This window comes from Nelumbo nucifera, chromosome 8 (assembly GCF_055504915.1).
Source record: "Nelumbo nucifera cultivar China Antique chromosome 8, China Antique-T2T, whole genome shotgun sequence".
Taxonomy (NCBI): Eukaryota; Viridiplantae; Streptophyta; class Magnoliopsida; order Proteales; family Nelumbonaceae; genus Nelumbo; species Nelumbo nucifera.
The window spans coordinates 21,101,312-21,122,308 of NC_142656.1; the positions used below are offsets into that span (position 1 = coordinate 21,101,312).

The 20,997-nt window shown below is 36.2% G+C and overlaps 1 protein-coding gene across 1 annotated transcript in view; it reads right to left on the reverse strand.

Moving 5' to 3' along the window:
* The window catches only part of TAF5 (TBP-associated factor 5), a 44,059-nt gene extending 26,707 nt beyond the window's left edge, over positions 1-17,352 (reverse strand). The window contains exons 1-9 of the mRNA XM_010277473.3: positions 16,991-17,352; positions 9,783-9,864; positions 7,188-7,266; positions 7,007-7,104; positions 6,848-6,904; positions 4,155-4,242; positions 3,837-3,946; positions 1,352-1,459; positions 1,030-1,181 (exon numbers count right to left, since the gene is read on the reverse strand). Coding sequence (XP_010275775.1) covers positions 1,030-1,181; positions 1,352-1,459; positions 3,837-3,946; positions 4,155-4,242; positions 6,848-6,904; positions 7,007-7,104; positions 7,188-7,266; positions 9,783-9,864; positions 16,991-17,139 — 923 coding nt within the window. The 5' untranslated portion in view covers positions 17,140-17,352. The remainder of the gene's footprint in view (positions 1-1,029; positions 1,182-1,351; positions 1,460-3,836; positions 3,947-4,154; positions 4,243-6,847; positions 6,905-7,006; positions 7,105-7,187; positions 7,267-9,782; positions 9,865-16,990) is intronic.
* Between the last annotated feature and the right edge of the window lie 3,645 nt (positions 17,353-20,997).

Sequence of the window (20,997 nt, forward strand, 5' to 3'; positions counted from 1 at the left end):
CGCCTCGCCCAAACGCCATGTAAATTTTGTACAAGTCACACACACCCAGTCAGTTAGGCACACACCTAGGCGACTAGGCAGGCACCTAGATCCAAGACACATTAATACATTTGTTTTTATTTTCAGGTCAGAATCAAATAGAAGAGGGAGAGCTGCCCAATCAGATTCATTTCATACACAGTCCAACTCCAACCTGTAGCTACATAACCAAAAAGGACATCTTAACAACTTTTCAGTTTTCAGTCCAACCTGGACCACTTATTCTTCTTCTTAACCTCTTCATTTTCAGCCCTTTTTTCTTCCTTTTCGTTAGTTTTTCCTCTTCATTTTCTTCTGTCTTTTCCATACGTTGTTTGTGTGATTTTTTTGGAATAATACAGGGGCTCCGCCCTCTTCTTTTCTTCTTCATTTTCCTGCACTCTTTTCACCCTTTTTGCATCTCCAAAGGTGGTATGCAAAAAGGACTCTGCTCCTTTTTGTATCAGCCCACATTGGTCTTTTTTTTTTTGAGAAAAGGTTAACTGAGATTGGTCGATTCTCAACAGTTACAAAGAATTTCCCATCTGAATTCAACATCTCAAAGCATGGCAGGATAGCTTTGTTTCCTAGATGAAGTATGTGATGGCTTTGCTGATACAGGAAAACTAGGGAATAAACTAGTTGATACACCCATTGATTTGAACAACAAAATAAATCCTCAAGAAGAGCTAAAAATTATGTCCTCCCAATATCTTGTAAAATTCTCATATTTCAGCCCCACAAAATCCCTAAACATTGTTGCCCAGTTGACCAATGTCCTTTGAATTTTTCCTTCAGCATCCGAATGGGTGAACTTTTTCCATCAGGGATACAACAATTTCTTTTTTTTTCTAAACAACAAGGAGCAAAAAGAAAGGGATTCCATAGAATGGTTCCTCAAGTACAGAACCCTCTAACAGGCTTTTTCTTATTGATATCTACATTATACCATATATTATCCACGTCATTTCTATGGAAAAATCAAATGGAAATAGAGAACATGGAGATTACATTTCAGGCAATGAAAGCTCTGGTTTAACCCGGGGAGCCATGGATACAATATTAGTCTCAGAACGAATGCTTTTTCCTGTTGTACCAACAACTTTGTCCTTTTTCAACTTCTTGACTGAAGCACCTTGCTTGCCTCCATCCACTGATTTCTTCTGAGAAAGAGGAAAGGGAAAAGATGTTATATTAAATATAAGCTCCCAATGTGGAACATTTAGATGAGAAGTCATATGGTGCTGAAAACAACATAAAGGAAAGAAAATATAATACAAAGAAAATACAGGATGGAGAAGTCATGAAACACGTGAAAAAGCAATCACAGTACCTTGTTCTCTTCCACTTCTCCCTCTTTGGTTTCTCCTTCAGGCTTTTCAGAATCTGACATCAAAGCCCCTGCCTTCTCTAGACGCTCTTCTAAGGAATCTTCAAGCAACTAAGGAAAAACATATGGTAACTGATAAAATTTTGGCAATGAACAATCCTCAGACCAATATAAAGCACACACTTCCATCAGAAACAGGAATATTTCCTAAATAGATAAATAAGATATGGTTTACTCTTAGCATGGAAAACAAGGGCAAAAGGAGACAAATAACAAGGAGAATTATGTGGAGATGTGCTCGTGCTGCCTTGACTTGGACTCTTTGGGAGGAAAGGAATCTCAGAATTTTTCAAGATAAGGAAAGGAACAGCCAAGATTTGAAAGACTGTGTGTTAAACAGGGCAATACATTGGCTGAAGACCTTGGAAATCTTTCATCAATTCTCCTTTAATGACATCTGGAGAAATTGGTCAGCAGTAGCAAGGTGTTCATCTTTAAAGGCCAAATCAATTACAAGCTGGTCTCCTCCACCCGAAGGCTCAATTAAGTTGAACTTTGACGGAAGCAGCATGGGTAATCCAGGATTATCCGGAGTGGGGGGTGCTTTGAGAAATGAGAAGGGAGAGATTTTGTTGCTCTACTCAGGTCCTTTGGGAATTGGGAATTCCATCAGGGCAGAACTTTTAGCTGTTGTACAAGGGGTCCAATTTGCAAACCAGCTAGGGGTACAACATCTAATAATCGAGGGAGATTCCAAAGTGGTGGTGGGTTGGTTAAAAAATTCTGAAGAGGCTATGTGGCGATACAAGAATGAAATGAAGAAATTTAGTTGGTTGACAAGGAATATGTTGGTCACTGTACAGTGGGTGGGGAGATCAGCAAATACCTTGTCAGATGTGTTAGCTAAGCAAGGGGTAAATAGGGAAGAATTATTTTGGGCTCAGTTGTGATTCTTGTTTTTCTTTCCTAGTTTACTTGTAAGTTTCAAGGAGGGGCTGCAGCTCGCGCCTCTCGTTGGGATGATGTATGAACTCACTCTAATTTGCTTATGAATCAATAAACTTACTATTATTCATCAAAAAAAACAAATGACATAGCAGTCTTATAACACATCATATTTATCCAAGAAATTAATTACAGAAAATCTTTAACCATAACCATAATAAGGATTCAAAAAACACAATTTCAAGGAACCTAGAGAAGCTTAGAAAGCTGAGCTCAAAACTAGGGCTGTCAACAGACACCAAAAATCAGAAATCCAGTCTGACATGTGACATCCAATCCAATTATCCCAGAATCGGATGATCTGTTTACATAATTGGATCAGATTTTGGATTTTACGAACTGCATCCGATTAATAATTGTATCAGATGCAGATTTAACTCCATCTGATCTGATTAAAAATCCGAAACCGATTATATTATAATATATAATTGATTTTAATATAAAATTTATTTAATAATAAAAATATAATTTTAAATATTTTAGTATTTTACTATATATAAATTTATATATATATATATAATAAATCCAACATTTCATATTTAGATGTGTTCATGGGCCGGGCTTTGGGCCAGAAATTATAACAAAAGCTAAGCCCAAGCTATATATATATATATATATATATATATACACACCGTAGTATTTGAATCCAATCCAAGATCTTCAAATCCAAATGGATTTGGATTTCAGTTGTCATTAATCAGACCAGATTTGGCTGTTGCTGAATCTGATCCATTTACAGCCCTACTGAACACTGTACAAGAATGAATTATGATGTGATTATATTTCCTTTTCCTGAATGTCACTTTTGGAACCGCAGATCCGCATCTGCCTAAATACCAACAAGATTGGTTCATATTGAATAAAAGTTCCAATGTCATTCTTTTCTAATTCTAGTCACCATAGGATTTGAATCCAATCCAAGATCTTCAAATCCAATTGGATTTGGATTTCAGTTGTCATTAATCAGACCAGATTTGGCTGTTGCTGAATCTGATCCATTTATAGCCCTACTGAACACTGTACAAGAATGAATTATGATGTAATTATAGTTCCTTTTCCTGAATGTCACTTTTGGAACCGCAGATCCGCATCTGCCTAAATACCAACAAGATTGGTTCATATTGAATAAAAATTCCAATGTCATTCTTTTCTAATTCTAGTTTAAAAGTCCAAAGAATAAGTGCTTGATTAAGCAAAACCCAACATTCTTAGAGTTATGATCATTGACCAGTTGCTTAGTAGGGATTCTTCTTCTGTCTTCATAGAACATTCGAACAAAAAAGAGAATGTAATCAAATACCAACTACTGTTTTTTTTTTTTTTTTTTGATAACGAAACACCAACTACTGTAACATATTATTAGTTATTAATATAGCCTCCCCTAAAGGACATTTCCCCAATATTCAACAAAAGAATTAGACAAAACTAAGATTGCCCTTAAAAGTGTATAAAAAGCAGCAATTAGTTGGCTTTCCTGACTCACCCCCCAACGTATTTCCTTCTGGTTTATCAGCTTAGATGTATCTTGGCTGCTTCCAAGCAGGGTTACCACATCGGCATCATCAGAAATTGTGCTTGGTTGACCAGGTGAAACTGTCAAAGGATGATTAGAATTTAGAAGTGAATATGCCGAGTTAAGAATTTAGAAAAAAAAAAAAAGAAAAGAAAAGAAAACAGCCAAAAATTAAAACTGAAAAAATTCAATCAACATAATCTTGTTACATTTTATTACAACTCATTTATAAATGCTATCAAATTGCAGGTGACTTAAATAAAAAAAAAAATGCATGAGACATTGTACCTTCAAAATTAATATGCTCATTGATTATTCCAAGAATAGTAATCGACTGTGATTTCTGTAGATATTGCACAAGAAGTTCGTACGAGTACTGATGAGAAAAATAAGTCAGTATCTGGAACTTCTAGAGAAAACACAGACAATTTTATCTTTTTTTTTTTTTTGAGAGAGAGAAAGGTAATGTATTATAAACAGCAAAAAAAGATATACAAATCCCTGCTCAAAAAGAAATTGAAGCAAGGCAAGGAAACTAAAGAGATTATTACACTTCTGATCTAGATACAAAAAGATTTCTATGGTCAAAAAAAGAACTGAAAGATATATACTTTAGCTGTCTATGCACTGCAGTCCATGAGTAAATTCTTCCCCATAAGTTTTTTAAAATTGTATCCTCTGTATTGTATTTGTTTTCAAAGATTCTCCTATTTCTCTCCAACCAAATAGACCAAATCACTGCTGCCGGAATCACTTCCCACAAAACTCTCCCTCTCTTGGACAGACCCTTAAGCTTCCACCACCACAACAAGGAGACCAGGTCCTTTGGGAAACAGAAGCTAACTTTGAACAGCCCCAAAGCTTTCCCCCAGATCATACTAGCAATCTTACAGTGAATGAAAAGATTCTCTGCATTTACTGAAGCTAAGCTACATCTGCTTGGCTCCACCACTAATCCCCTTTTTGCCAATGAGTCTGCTGTCAGGCATTTTCCGAGAGTGGTTGTCCATAACAAAAAAAGCTACTTTAGGTGGAACAACAGACTTCCAAACTCTCTGCTCTGGGAAATTCCCTTCCTCCTCTCTGTTTAAACTTTTATAGGAGTTAACAGAGAAAACCCCCGAGTGATCTCCCACCCAGATTCTTCTATCTGGCCTAGAGAAATCTGGTCCGAAAGAACTAAGGGCTTGCATAAACTCCATCCAGTGGGCTATTTCCCAATCATTCAGGTTTCTTCTGAAAGTGGGACACCAGTCTCCTGTAACTCTATCATGGGAACCTCATCCAGCAAAGGTTAAAGATTAAAGAAAATGACAAGTGTATGAGTCTGCACCTACTGGAACAAATAAGAATCTGCTCTTACAGATACAGATCCACAATAGAAACCAATATAAAGTAATATTCCTGAGCATCTTAATTGCACTGATGTGTATTGATGTATGTTATAAAATATCATCATAATACATACATATGCCTCAACACCCAAAAGTAAACAAGAAGGGATTGGTCTAAAAAAAGTTGGAACAAAAAAAGAATTCTAAATAAAAATTTATTGAAAAAATAATACAAATTCTAGTAAATGTTACCTTGTCTAGTTATTTAGTAATATCATATATAGGTCTATAGAAGATATAATATAAGGTGAGGTATAAAGATGATTCAAAACAGAGTGAACATTTGACCTAACTAGAGAGTCCCCTGTCCAACAGATGATTTGGACCAGTAGCAGAATTCCTTTGCATGCTAAAAAAAAATGTAGGACCATCTAGCAAGGTTTTCTACATAACCTGATTAGGAAACAAAGCCATATTCATATGTGTAGATATATGTCTCATATACACAACCCCTTTCTATGTATACACAAGCGTATGTGTGTGTGTAAAGATAGGAGAGGGGGAGAGAGAGAGAGAGAGAGAGAAAGGTTAAAGCATCTACAATTATTTGAGCATTTTGGGTCATACCTTAAAACTAACCTACTAACGAGATCACATCTGCACCCCACAGAGGGTGCCCCACATGCACATCTCAGTGTGCATTGGGATTTGGGAACATCCCCCAAAGTTGTCAGTGGGAGATGTTCCCAATACACGGTTGGGATATGCTGTGGGGCATTTGTGGGGCGCAGATGTGAATTCCCTACTGACAGGCACTTCAGTACCAACAATTTAATTTATCTCAAAATATAAAGAGGGGGGAGAGAGAGAGAGAGGGAGAAGGGAGAACAAAGTCTTCCAATTAACACTTTTTTGCCTTATCAAATGACAAAAGAATGAGATACAAAATAGAAAACTAAAAAAATATTGCCCCAAAAAAGAAAAAGTAGAAAACTAAAATATCAATGTTTTCTTGGATTTAAAGATCAGATTTAATTATGATACCACATAAAAGAAAAATAAAATCCATATGATGGAGGGCAATTATTTTATATGTTGTCACCAACATCCTAATGTAATTATTCATCTTCTTCTGATAAATAAATAAATAAACATATATATACGCATATTTATTTATTTAGAAAAGATAATTCACAAACAAGTCTTAACTAAGACAAAAACAATATATTAACAATACTGACTACCTCTTGCTCTCGGAGGAGATAGCCTCCAAATAACTTGTTCCTCCCAACTCCACCCTGGCAAGGCAATCTGCCAATGAGTTTAGTCGATCATTGGATCCATCTAAATAAGATGTTCACCTAACACTAGTGGTCTAGCCTTATTCCCATGTACTCTATTTTATGTTTGCCTGTCCATGTTGTTTTCTAGTTTTGCATTCATGTGTTTCTGTCTCTCCTCTTCATTTTGGTTTCCTCCCTTCCTTCTAGTGAAGTTAATGTCATTGGTTAAAGTGAAATTTCCATGAATTCTCATAAACTTTGTAACTCCAATTGAAGAGGACCAAATTCAATGTAATCTTCATACCACCAACCACTACTTGGGAGGGGATTACATAGTTTGAGAAGAACTAAAGGAAAAGAGTACCTGACACATCTTTATACTAATTTTGCTCTGCCTCAAAGAATGAGCAAATTCCATCTCCTGGATGGAAGTAATGATTAGAACAAAATTAGAAGCTTAACTTCATTAATTTAATTAAAAATATAATGATTCTAAACAAACGTTGAGAACAGTTGATTTAACCTCCAGATGTGAGGGCGAAAGAACACCTTCCAACTTTTGAAGGTCCCTTAAGTGCATCAATTCATGGTCTTCACGAAAGCTATTGAAAAATGCTCGAGCTAGGAAAACAGATAAAGTCAGATCCAAACAAAAACTACTTATCTGAATCAATGCCAAGTTGCCAACAATTTTCAGAAATTACCTTCTTGGGTATGCCCCTTCGCCACAAGATCCATAAAACAATGAATAAATACAGGATAAAGCACACGAAGCAACTCATGCTGCACAATGCAATAAGAATGGTATAAATTCATATAGACATGACATATGTCTAACAAGAAAGTGCACCTGCACAGCTTTTATCAAGTCTTAAATGGTACAATGTAGCTGTCATTTAACAAGACTTGGTAAAACATCATAAAAAAGACATAGAAGAGCTACATAAGGATGAGGGAATGGAGAACACAAATACATCATATGTCTTCATTTTCATCTACTACCTTGTTCATTGATATATAAAGAAACTTGCTTTGGAATAACAATCTCAATTATCAAGAGTTAGGGACCATTAGGTAACAGATAAAATTGTTGAACTGAATGGCTTATTGGTTTTTTAGTGAATAAGTTATTAAGGATGTTGTGAGCTCCTTAATGGCTGAAACTAAAGTTGGGTTGATTACCATATTCTGAAATATTTTATTATTGAATTATTTTATCCACTAAAAGACAAAACAATGAGTAATCAGTTCAGCCACTTTAGCCATTAGAAAATGGCACTTAGAGGCATTATTAATTGAGTGGTGTTCTTAGCTTGTTTCCTTTCTTTCTCTTTTTCCTTGGTGGGGAGGAAGTGTGTGGTAAAGTGGGGAGGTTAGGTTCCATGAATAAAAAGGCAAACAAGTTGACAGCAGATAGTTTAGATAGGCAGTCTTTGTTCATCTGCAATAATCTTGAGATGTCATACTCTTTCCCAGTAATGCAGCCTACACCATGATAAAATAAAAGGGAAGTTATAATCTTGTTATGTTTGTGTCTATTAAGATATAGCACTTAGCCCAATCCTTTAGAGAAGGCCATATACCTACACTATATGAGGAATACTGCAACTCTGCAAGTGCAAATTGATCCATTGCACATATACATCTTATTAGCTAGAAGTTCCTTATAAATTATAAAAATCTTTACAAGCAAAGATAACACTATGTTTGTTAAAGATATTCAACTAAGGGCATTTCAATCTTTCCACAGTGAATATATGGGTTGGTTAGTAGTAATTGTGTAGGGGTGATTTTTCTGATCAAACAAAAGCATTTTATTAAAAACGTGTAGGGATAATTTTGTAATTCTAGTTTGCAACTATTACAGTCAATCAGATTAGGATGGCCCTTTTCTTCTCCATGCTATAGTCCTCTTTCTCTTCTTTTTCTTTCACCTCCTCTTTTTTTTTTATTTCTTTTTGAAGGGCTACACAATGGGGGGTAGCCCACCCTCCAACCCAGGTGCAGACAGGATTCAATCCCAATTCTGTGCTCCGACCAGCAGGAGACCTTACCAACCAGCTGGTTGGCACCTTGCCTTCTCTTCTTTCACCTCTTCTCTTCTTTTCCATTCTCCGTCTCCTATCTAATTTTGCTAGTCTAGCAAGGCTACTTAAGATGGTATCAAAGCAGTAAATAACCAGATCCAACACTTCCTTTTTTTTTTTTTGCGTGTGTGTGTGTGTGTCTCAAAAGGGGAATCTATTCATTCTTCTTTACTTTTCTTGGGATTGATCTAGGGTCCTCTGGAGGTGTCACTCATCTATTCTCTCTTGCTGGATACAGCAACCAAAATGGTTGGCTGAGGTTACTTTCTTCCCCACAAAGTAAATACCTATGAGCAAGGTTTAAAGTATCAATATGATACTCCCGATACGGAATGTATTGTATCCATATCCATGGCCATGGATACAGAATACGTCATGACTAGGTTCTTATATCACAAGTCGTGTGTATCGGCATGATACACCTCCATATCAGGCCATATCACATTGTATCAGTGGATACGGTCTGATACAGAATCGTATCAGTGTTAGTTTAACAAAACTGTACAATGGCCGTTTTTGGATTGTTTTTGAACTTTAATAAAAATTGTAGATTATAATTATAAAAACTGAAATAAATAATTTAAGATTGAATTTTCCCAAAAATTTAATAAGAACTGAAAGTTATAAAAAAACTATTTTATCAACCTTCAATGATTTATATAAAGAAGAGAATCAATATGTGTTGAGTGGATAAAATTTTGAGTTCTTCCATGCTTATCAATTCAATTTTTGAAATATTCAAGGGTTCAAAGCAGTATCCATGTTGATTGAACCCTAGAAAATGAAGAAAAAATAATAAAAATAGAGTAGTATTTTAACTTAAACTGAATAATTTAGTTTAATAATGTCTATTTTATTATTATAATCTCAAAAGGTTAAAAATATAATAGCAACCAAAAGCACCGTGTAAAAAATATTTTGGCGATTAAGCAAGGCAACCGACCCTCCATAAGCACCTTCTAACCTAGGTATCGCCTTGACAACCATGAATGAAAATTTCTCATTCATACAAGAAAAGGAGAAAAAAGAAAAATATATATATATGCAAAAATGCCTTTAAAGAATCCATTAATTATTGGTATCCAACACATGCCTGACATAGACACATTGTTTATTTAGGAGAGTCCATGCAACATTGCAAAAAATCCATGAAAAATTATGTCTTGGACATGATTTTGATGAAAACAGATGCTATCAAACAGACTTAGTTACCTTATATAGATCCAGTGAGCTATATGTCCATGATCTTAGCTTGCTATATCCATCTTGATACTGTGCTGGACCACTCTCTGATCTGACAAGCAATAAATTCCATCAGAATGGTAAATGCATGTATTGTGATTAAAATCGCCTGTCTTAGACTAACGGGAAAACAATAATACGCCATTGAATTCTAGTTCAAACACTGCCTACAATGTAATAGAATGCAACAGGGGGAGGAAGAGAGAAGAAGAGGGGAAAGAAAGGAAAATAAAGGAAAGAGGCACGCAAGATTCTGCTTGAAACATTGAAACTAAGAAATGAGGAAACAGAATTACAGAAAGGACAAAATTGAGTTAGATGGCTTCATAAATGAGTACAATCCTATGGGTGTTAATGTTAGAACAAGAAAACACTTTCAAGTAGTCCTCTCAGAAGACTTCAAGAAAATCTAAAATGGCCCAAACACATCGTCAGACTAAAAGATGGTGAACCTTAAACACATGAAAGTTCAGTTTTCGGTGCAGTTTCAAGAGATGCTCATAGCAAAGTGAATTTTTTCACTCTGTATAACTTGCTTTGGAATATATGCATGTAAAAACACAATACAATCATCCTCAAGTTGGTACTGAGTCTTAGTTTCACAGCATTTACATTGCTTCCTATGGAAATTACACAACCGAAGCCATTTTCTTCAACTTTATTAAAATTTCACGGTGAGAATGCTATCTCAAGGTCAGAAGAGCAGAATATTCCAGTACAGGTCGCCTGGTGTAAGAATGTTCCAACCGAGGTGGCCTTCTGTTTGGCTGGCCTGCCTGAAGAGACTCTTTATCAGGGACAATTTGGTTAGAAAAGGGATGCAGTTGACATCCACTAACTGTGTCATCCGTGAGGCTCAAGATGAATCACCTGATGCAGTAGGAGTATAGGGGGTTTAACCTTGAAAGGAAAATTGGCTTGGAACATGGCGCCTGCAGCTGTTAAGCTGTTTTTGGGTGTTTATGGCAGGAAAGAAATGCAAGAACCTTCAAGAACAAGAGAAGCTCTCCCAACACTGTTTTCAGAGAATAGTGGGCAAAATGATGTCATGGCTATCCGTAAACAAATTGTTCAAGGATAGGAATTACGACTCTTTTTTTTTGTACATGAGAATATCTTTCTGTAAAGCAGGGTGGGGGTGGTATAGGACTGCTTGGGCAGTGTTTTATAAATCCCTGTATACAGCATCTTGGTGTACATATTTTTGTTTTCTTTTTGTTCCTTTAATGACATTACACTTTACCTGTTTCACATATATATATATATATACATATATATATTAAGAAAGCTGGCTTCTTGGAAATCAAGATTTTCATCTAAGGGGACAGAATTACTTTAATTAAAAGTGTTCTTCCAAGTTTGCCAGCTTATTACATGTTCATCTTCCCTATCCCAGGTGTGGTGGCTGATGGATTGGAAAAATCCATGAGAGATTTTTTGTGGTCAGGTTGGAGGAACTCTAATAAGATCCATTTCGTTATATGGGAGAAGGTTTGCAAGCTGATCAATTGCGGTGGGCTAGGAATTAGAAGGGTGAGGATATTTAATATTTCTCCTCTAGGGCACTGGCTTTGGAGTTTTTTTTTCTGATAAATGAATGGTAATTTATTCAGACATAATAAGATAATGATACAAAAACAGACTGCCCGAGGAGAGGCACGAGCTGGTACCTCTCCTTACCAACAACAAAGTATTACATTGAGCTCAGAAAAAAAGATTACAGAGCTGCCCAGAATAGAAGTTCCCTTGCTACCCCTTGCTTAGCTAACCCATCCGCTATGGCATTAGCTGTTCTACCCACCCACTGAGAATTGACAATCATGTTCCTTGAATACCACTTAACTTTTCTCATAATGTCCCTGTAGCACCAAATAACTGAATCTGGATTCTTTAGCCAACCCACAACAACTTTGGAATCTCCTTCAATAAGCAAATTCTGAACTCCTAACTGATTTGCAATCTGAATACCTTGTACCACCGCTAGAAGCTCAGCTCTAATACACTGGCGTTGGAGATTCTCTACTGAAGATGATAGTCTTTGGACGAAATTCATTGTGGATAAGTGTGATCTTCAAAGTAATGGCTGGGATGCAGCTGTCCCTGATTCTCCTTATGGTTGCAGCCTCTGGAAAGGAATTTGCAAGGTTTTTCCCCATTTTATTAAAGGGATAAAGTATAAGGTTAGGTTCTGGAGAGACCTGTGGTGTGATGGTTCATCTTTGAAATCCTTATCTCCTGAACTGTATAGCATTGCCAGTAATAAGAATGCTACAGTTGCCGACTCTTTTGACAATGAAAACAAAGCTTACCCATTTGAGCTCCCTCTTTTTTTTTTTTTTTTTGATCGGCAACACAGAAAAGATTCATTAAATTAATAGAATGTGTACAACAAGAAGTTGTGGGTAGACAAAGTCCACAATCCACATAAACCCCACTAATTACCATACAGACCCAAGCTTTACCCAACAAAGAAATTCATTAGTTACAAACAAGCCCTAAAGGACCCAAAGGAAATCCCACTATCTATAATATAGCCCAGAACATAGATTGTCTTTGAACTCCTTGCTTAGCTAGACCATCAGCTATGCTATTAGCTAATCTCCTAATCCATCTTATGTAAATTTCCATATCTTTAGAAGCCTGCTTAAAGCGCCTGAACTCATTTCTTAATCTCCAGATTGTTCCTTCCTCTTTTTTCAGCCAGTTTAAACAACCTTTGAGTCCCCTTTAACCGACTTGTTTATCCCCAACTCCTTAGCTTTCTCAATACCAAATACTGCTGCCTTCAGTTCTGAATTCACCACATCACCATGCTGGATAGGGCCTGTGAACATGGCAATGATATTTCCATTCTCCTCCCTTATTACCCCACCAATGCCCGATGGGCCAGGGTTTCCCAAACAGCTACCATCAAAGTTTAGTTTCTTCCACACAACATCCGGAGGAGACCAAAATTCAGATACAATAGGTCTTCTAGAAGCAATGTTTGCAATTGTTCCCATGATCTGAAGAGCAATGTTTGCAATTGTTCCCCATGATCTGAAGAAGTCTTCTGTCTTAAAATCTGCCCTGAAGAAGTAACGGCTCGTGCCTCTTTTGAGTTTCCCGTACTGCCTTTTCTGAATTAATAAATTATATTCATTCATCAAAAATAAAAAATCTGCAAATATTTTCGAAGTTTTCACCCAATGTGCCACCCTTATGGCTATCACCTCAATCACAGCATCTCTACCTCTTTCCTTATCATCAAATATCCTCAAATTTCTTTCCTCCTAGATTGTCCAAGCCACTGCTGCTCTAGTGCATTTTCCCATCACTTTGCCTCTCCTTTTAGAGCACCTGAATATGTTGGAGCTAAAGAGATTTTCCAGATTAGCAAGAGGATTCCAGCTGCAACCAAATAGAGAGGAAAACCACTCCCAAATAAAGTTAGCAATAACACTGCCCCTGCTGAGCCACCATGTCCAATAGGTCCTCAAAGAAGTTTCATTACATCTCCATTAAGTTCTTGAAGACTAGGGGTGCAATCAAGCCAAGCTAAGCCGAACTTCTGTATGTCTAAGCCAAACTACTGAAGACTCCATCAATCCCTACATTCCCAGGGTTACCCAAACTACAGCCATCAAAGTTCATTTTAATAAAGATGTGTGTAGGAAGGAAGTCAAATATCAATGAATGGAATAGTAAGCAAAAATAGGAATAGATATTAAGCAATTTTCCACCCCCACAACCATTGCTTCTTTTGATGGACTTTTATCTTAAAAATTCTTACATTTCTTTCTTCCCAAGTTGTATGAAACAAGCTACCCAAATCTACTAGGGGAGTCCACATACATCAAAATAATGAATAGAAAAATCTTAAATTGCAGATACAAACAAACATGAGATTAGTATTTAGTAAACAAAAGGTGGTTTAGAAACTTGCTCGACAAAGAATTCACATGTGGGGAGAGATACCTATTAACCTTCTCTTATAAATATACTTAAAAGTGATGATTTTAACATATACTACCTCCCAAGTCCCAACAAAAAGCCCAAACTAGGGCGGTATCCATCACTACCAAACAGCTTAACCAGAAAGATCAAGAGGGAGTTGGGGTCTGAAGAAACGGTCTTGAGGAATGAAGCATAAGAAAAAAGACCCAACTTGCTAACTAACCAGTTTCTACTGTCATTCTAGGTGGCATCTAAGAGAAGGCTATCTAAAGAACCAATAAGAACAAAGACATTGAGATTTTTTTGTATCTTCTGAAGGACTACACAAATGGGGGCTAGACCATCCCCCTACCCATAACCCCCCTAACCCAGGTGCAGACGGGGCGGGATTCAATCCCAAGTTTCCACTACGACCAGCAGAAGACCTTACCAACCAGCTGGTTGGCACCTTGCGCAAAGACATGGAGATTTATTTTTTCCTTAATCCTTTTTTTAGGCCAAAGTTCCAAACAAACCCTTGATCAGCCAAGGACACAATGGGATACCTAAGATTCTGTGGGAGGATAAAGAGTAAAAAACTATGAAAACAACCTTTCCTCCCAACCAAAAATTAGTCCAAATTTTGATTATAACACCCAAATGCATGCCATACCAAATGTTGGAGGAATAAGTGAGAGATGGAGAGAAAAGCTTTCCAAGGAGAAGTATGGATAGCTCTTAACTCATGTCTCATCCATTGGCCAAGAGACCATGGATGCACTTAATTAAACATGCCACAAACTGTTCAAATCCAACAGGAATCTCTATAACCACTTCCGAAAAATGCCACATTCCCTATAAGGTTGCACCCCATTCATTGGCCAAGAGACCAAAGATACTCTTGACCACAACATGCCACAACCTATTAAATTCCTATTGGAATTTAATAAAAGTTTCCCTAGTCCTAAACCCCCTATAATCTTTCTTTTGCGCACAGCTACGGAGCTACCAATTAATCAACTGGTCCTTTTTAGTGCACCCAAGTCCCAGAAAAAACCCCTCATATTCTTCAATTCTTGGCAACAAGGGCAGAGATTACACAGAGAAAAATAGACATATAAGTTGGCTATAGTTGAGTTAATTAAGGTAATTCTAACTCCTAGACTCCTAGTGAGAGTGAGATGTAATTCTTTTTCCACAACTAGTTTTTTTGAGAACCTATCAAGGACAGGGCTCCAAAAATATACTACATCTAGGATTTCCTCCTAAAGATAGGTCCAAGTACCTCAAAGGCTACTCAATCAAAGAACAACTCGAGAGATCAGCATATGTCCCCATTATCATCTCCTCCATACTAGTGCCCACTATACATCCTTTCCCAAGTTGTTTCATTAACAATTTTCTACGTCATAACAGTACCACATTCATATCAAGAGTCTCAAAACATTTTACTTGGCATTAAAGGGGCCCATTCTCATCAATGTATTTATACATTGCAACAGAAATATACACCTGAGATTCTTGATGACATGGGTCTCTTTGATGCTCAGCCTACTGATTTTCTTAAGGAGCAAAATTTGATGCAGACCACCGCTCATGGTGAACTCTTACAGAACCTCACTTCTTACCAGCATCTTATAGGAAGCCTTCCTTGTCTTGCCATTACACACTCTAATATCTGCTCTCTGAACTTGAGCAAATTCATGAAGCAGCCTCATAAGCCACATTTTGAAGTTGCTATGCATGTTTTGCGTTATTTAAATTTTAAAAGTGCTCTCCAGGTCAATATCTTCTTCTATAATTTTTTTTTTTATAAAAGAATATCTTCTTCTATAATCCACTAGTTCTTTGAAATTGAAAGGTTTTTGTGACTCTGGTTGAGCTAGTTTTCCAAGGACTGAACACTCAAAAACATATTACCATATAATCATAGTTGTCAAGGCGACGCCTAGGCGACAAGGCGCCCTTGGAGGCTTGCCTCACCCAGTCGCCTAGCAGTTTTGTATACTGTCTTATAAAATACTTTTATATTGTTACTCTTTTGAGATTATAATTATAAAATAGGCATTATTAAACAAAAATATTCATTTTTTGTGTTTATAAACTAATTTCTTTTTATTATTTTCTTATTTGTTAGGGTTTAATCAACACAAACATTGCTAACTGTTGTATTGAACCCTCAAAGACTTCAAAATTTGAACCAAGAAGTAAGGGAAAAACATAAAGTTTTGTCTAATCAACACATTTCTTCCTCTTCTTCTTCCACCTTTTCTTTTCTTCTTTTCCTATAACAAAAATTGGGGTTCAGTCCCCATATTTATTGAATTTTCTTTTCTTTCTTATTTTTCTTCTCATAAATATGTTGATTTCTAGACATAAACATGAAGTTTATAATTTTATTATGAAAATTATGTATAGTTATTAAGGAAAGATGGTTATGGAACCTAGGGAACTACCTAGGATATGTATTTTTCACTTAAAAAATCCATCGCCTAGGCAACACCTAGGCGCCCGCCGCCTAGGCGACTAGGCAACAAGGCGCCCCCCTGTCGCCTAGCCTCGCCTTGGCGCCTTGAAAACTATGCATATAATATTTTTATTTACCTGTAACAGGTTACTGTATGATACTAGGCAACTCTCCCAAACCTTGGCAGATTGAGAAACAACACAAGTATCTTAGTATTCTATAGAAGTCAAATGTCATGTCTTGCCTGCATCTTTTGAGCTAACCTGATTATTCAATCTTCTCCATGATCTTGGTACCCCGCATTCATATCCAGCCAAACTAGATGATAGTCAAATTCCACGTGTGCATTCATGGAAAATAGAGTTGGGTGTTCTTGACATTCACACTTCAACTTGAGGGGGCGTACTGGGGAAGCGTGATGTATTTGGATTGTAATTACATGTAAATATACAGCAATTTAGGCAGACTATGCATATATAGGAACTAGTTAGCTCGGTAAGAAACTAATTCCCATGATAGAGAAATTTAGACTTAACACTTCTTGAACATGTTTACAGTGACTCGCATAATTTAATGCACTTCAACTATACCATTTTGGTCGATACAAAACGTGACCTCTAGAAATGAAATCCATTTTACGTTAACCAATCAATAGATATATGCAAAACGACTACAGGCTAGCAATATAAAGAAATTATCAAGGCTTGCAGTTGATAATTAAAACTTTCCGAAAACCATCAGAATAAGCAGCACTAGAGAGAAAGAGTTTGTTTTTTAAGGGGAGATGAAAGCGTACTCAGTAACAGAAAGGATCTGTTTGTCGGGATCGGTCTGAGAAGCAAAGGAGCTTTTGCTTTGCTCTTCCTGTAGGGCGAGTTCCGTTTGCTTGAAGCCCTTCTTCTTCAGGTATGCAATCACCATTTTCTCGATTTCCTCGTCCTCCATTTCACCGCCAAAAGAATACAAACAGCTACACAAAACCCAGAACGACAGACCGGCAACTCCAAACTTCTACTCCTCCAGCTCTCCCTCTCTCTCACTCTCTCCCCACACACAGTGTTTCAGAAAGCTATGACAATGGTTATCCCGTGTCGGGATCAGAATCGGGGTCGCGGACTGTTTCGCTGGATCGAAATTAACCGAAATCTGAGGAATCCCGGATTTTTAACGCGTATTCTGAGTATTTTCTTCGGATTAGGGCTTCCCAGGTCTCTGACCCGCAGGAATCCCTGATTCCTTGGCAGAAGGGCGCGAATTGGGATCTGCTCCTCACACAAGGCGCCCCACACTGACCTTAAGGCACATCTTACCGTGCATTGAGAGCATCTCTCGTGTATACAACGTATAAATATGGAAGATATTCTAAATGCATGATGGAATGTGCCTATGAGGTCGGTATGAGGCGCCTTTTGTGAGGAGCAGATCCGATCTCGAAGGGCACACTCGCACACACACACGGAGCCAAAGAGGCGAACCCACTCAAACGGTCAAACCAGAGTCCCTTGGGCCTCAGCTCAGTCCAGCCGGACCGTTAGATCGTTTTAACCGGTCCTGAAAGAAACGCCCGGACGATTTTCAATTTCAACCCGTCTTTACCCAGTCGGTTAGACGAGTGACCCGGTGAGTCAGTCAAAACACCGGTTCACACGCTACTTTGCAAAAAAAAAAACAATGATTCAATGACCCGGCCCCGGGTGGTCACAACTCACAAGTCACAAATTTGTCTACCCCATTCATTAGGTTAGTATGTGCAAAAAAAAAAATCATCAGGTTAATAGGTTTTATATTGTTTTATTTTTAAAGGTAAAATACAAAAACCTTTCCTAAAATTTCTAACAATAATAAAAACCTCCCCTATAATTTCATTGTAATAAATACCTCTCCTAAATTTTTGAGAAATTCAACAAAAACCTCTCTTTTGTCATTGATTCAAACGAAAAACGTTAAATTGATGTATCAATTTTTTTTAAATACCAATTTTACTCTTTCGTAAATTATTTTACATACAAAATTACTTAAATAACCCCATTTTAAACTCAACAGACACCCCTTTTGATTTTTATCCTCTTCCTTCGAACTCCCAATCCTAAACTCCATCGACACCAAGATAGAGGAACCTTGCTCAAAAACTTCATCAATTCTAAGGGAGGGATCCTATTCTAAATTCATCAGAAAGAGAAAAACTCCAAAAGAACATCGAATCTTTCAATTTTCCAACCCTTCAAACCTTGATCCATTGACTAAGGAAGAGAGGAACATCTTTCTACTCTTTGTCAATGATTCTTTCACCGTTGATTCTTACGATTTAATCAACCACCTTTGCTTATCTCACTACTGAAACCTATGCCTATAGGGAAGTGAGACACCGTTTTGCATCATATTGGGGATTGTATCATTCTCTAGGTCATTTTATTTTACTTTTGGATTTTTTTTTTGTTTGAAAATTCTAAATAGCAACTAGATTGTCATAAACATCTACATCTGCAAATCAAATTTGAGATCTAGGTGTACAGATGCCATGCACCGCATGCTAACAATGATCAAATTTCAAGCCATTCAGATGCCATTTCATGAACAACCATGTCTCAAAGACAATGGAGAGACCCACGGATATAGAAATTGGTTTCCGGATTTAGCAAACTTCAAAAATTTGATTCCTGAATCAATTTTGAAAATGCCTCAAGTTTCACAACAATTTTTAAGTCTAGAGTCTCAAGACTCTGACGATTTGATGATTTTTGAAATGGAAAAAGTGGAAGTTGTGAACTTGCTCACATGGCTGATGACAATGCTAAAGAACAAAAAAAAATGGATAAAGAAAAAGTACCATCAAGCAAGTTAGCAGGAAGCCCTTTGTGCAGCAAGAAGAGTTCGTCATGTTGTTGAATTCCTGATTGAGGAACAAATAATTTTCATTTGTTCTTGTTGGTAATCAGAAATCAAACGAATAATCGGAGTCCTACTTACAAGGACCCCTTGTAAGTAGAGAAGAGCCTTATTATCGTAGAAGATTGAGGGGATTTGTAGCAGCCAAGCATTTGAGCAAGATGACGTTTGATTGAGGGCAAATATGGTATTTTACGATATGCTTAAATGATGTATGGGGGTAATTTTGTAAATGTATACATTCTCTATTTGGGGTCAATGACAAAATGGAGGTTTTGTTGAGTTTCTCAAAAGTTCAAAGGAGGTATTTACTATAATGACACTATAACCTGTTTTTAATTTGTAGTTGGGACACATGTGATGCATGGGTTTTGTTAAATGAAATTAAAAATATAAGAATCCTTATGACATTCACAATTGAGCCAATCTAAGGGGTGTTCTCTAATATGGATGAAAAATTAGTGGGTGTGGATTAGTCCACACCACACATGTTGATTCCATACATCTTATACACAATTTGTGAGATAAAAAATTAATCATAAATGAAAAAAAAGCATAATTTAAGCCAAAAATAATTTGAAATAATAATATAAAATAATAAATAAAACATAACACCAATATATACTTACTAATAAATATAAAATAAATATATTTTACAAAATCATTTTGATGAACAAAAAATGGAGATAAAAATAATTAAAATGGTTAAATAGTTAGAAAAAAATCACTATAATATTATCTTCAACAACAAACAATTTAAAGATGAATTTAACTATAAATGAAAACATGTTAAAATGTTAACAAAAACGAGGGTGTTTAAGCCAATGTAACATAAGTGTGTTATATTGAATCCTTCCCACAAATTGTCCACACCATGATGTGGCTCATTCACGATAAAAGTATTGACGATAAATTGAGGTGTAGTCCGTCCCTATCCATGCTATTTTGTGGACGGGACTAAAACGGTCCTATCCACAATATATTCACAATATCGAACACCCCCTAGTTTAACTTCAACCTAGAAATTATTTTGGAGTCATGTCTATTGTCTAACCAATCTGATCACAATCGAAGAACAAGTAAGAGTGGTTAATTTTCTATATACATATCATTTTTTTAGTTAATTTTAACTATTTAACGTTACTTTCATTCTCTTGTACCAATGAGAGTGGACAAACTAATGAGTATTAGTCCAAGTCGAACACCTAATAAGAATGGCTAATTTCCTATGTGCATATCCAATTAATTTGATTGGATATAGGTAGATCCAAGTTTGATTAATTTATATTCAAATTCAAATCATATCTTATCCATAAATTTTATGTTGGATTTGGATTGGATTCAGATTAGAAAATGGATATTCAAAATGAATAAATAAAATAAACTAAAAATTATCAAAATAGTATATAGTATTAACAAAATGAACTATTCCCTAGAAAAAAATGAACTAAACATGACTTTAATATTATATTTTATGATCAAAATTAATTGAAAAATGCTTATATAAAACTTGAACCTATTAAATTTAGAAAAAAAATCGTTGCCATCCCTAGTCCAAAGAAAATCAAAATTTAAAAGTTTCTTTCTTTGGCTTTGAGTTTGTTATAAGTTTTTTTAGCTAATAGGAGGGCATTGCTACTAGCCTAAAAGAATGCTTAACCTAGTAGAGAGACTTTCTAGGTATGCATGATCTTATAGTCCACTAGTAGGTGTCCACGTGCATTTGCGCATGAAAATTTCAGATAACAATAATAATTTTAATATCCATATTAGAACCCATTAAAAAATAAAAAGAATTAAAGCATAGTGTGTTGGTGGATTTAAATTCATTATTACATTTTATTTCCATTTGGTAATAACAATAGTTTATATTTCTTATTTTATTTTTGTTTAATATGATATATATAATATTAGAGA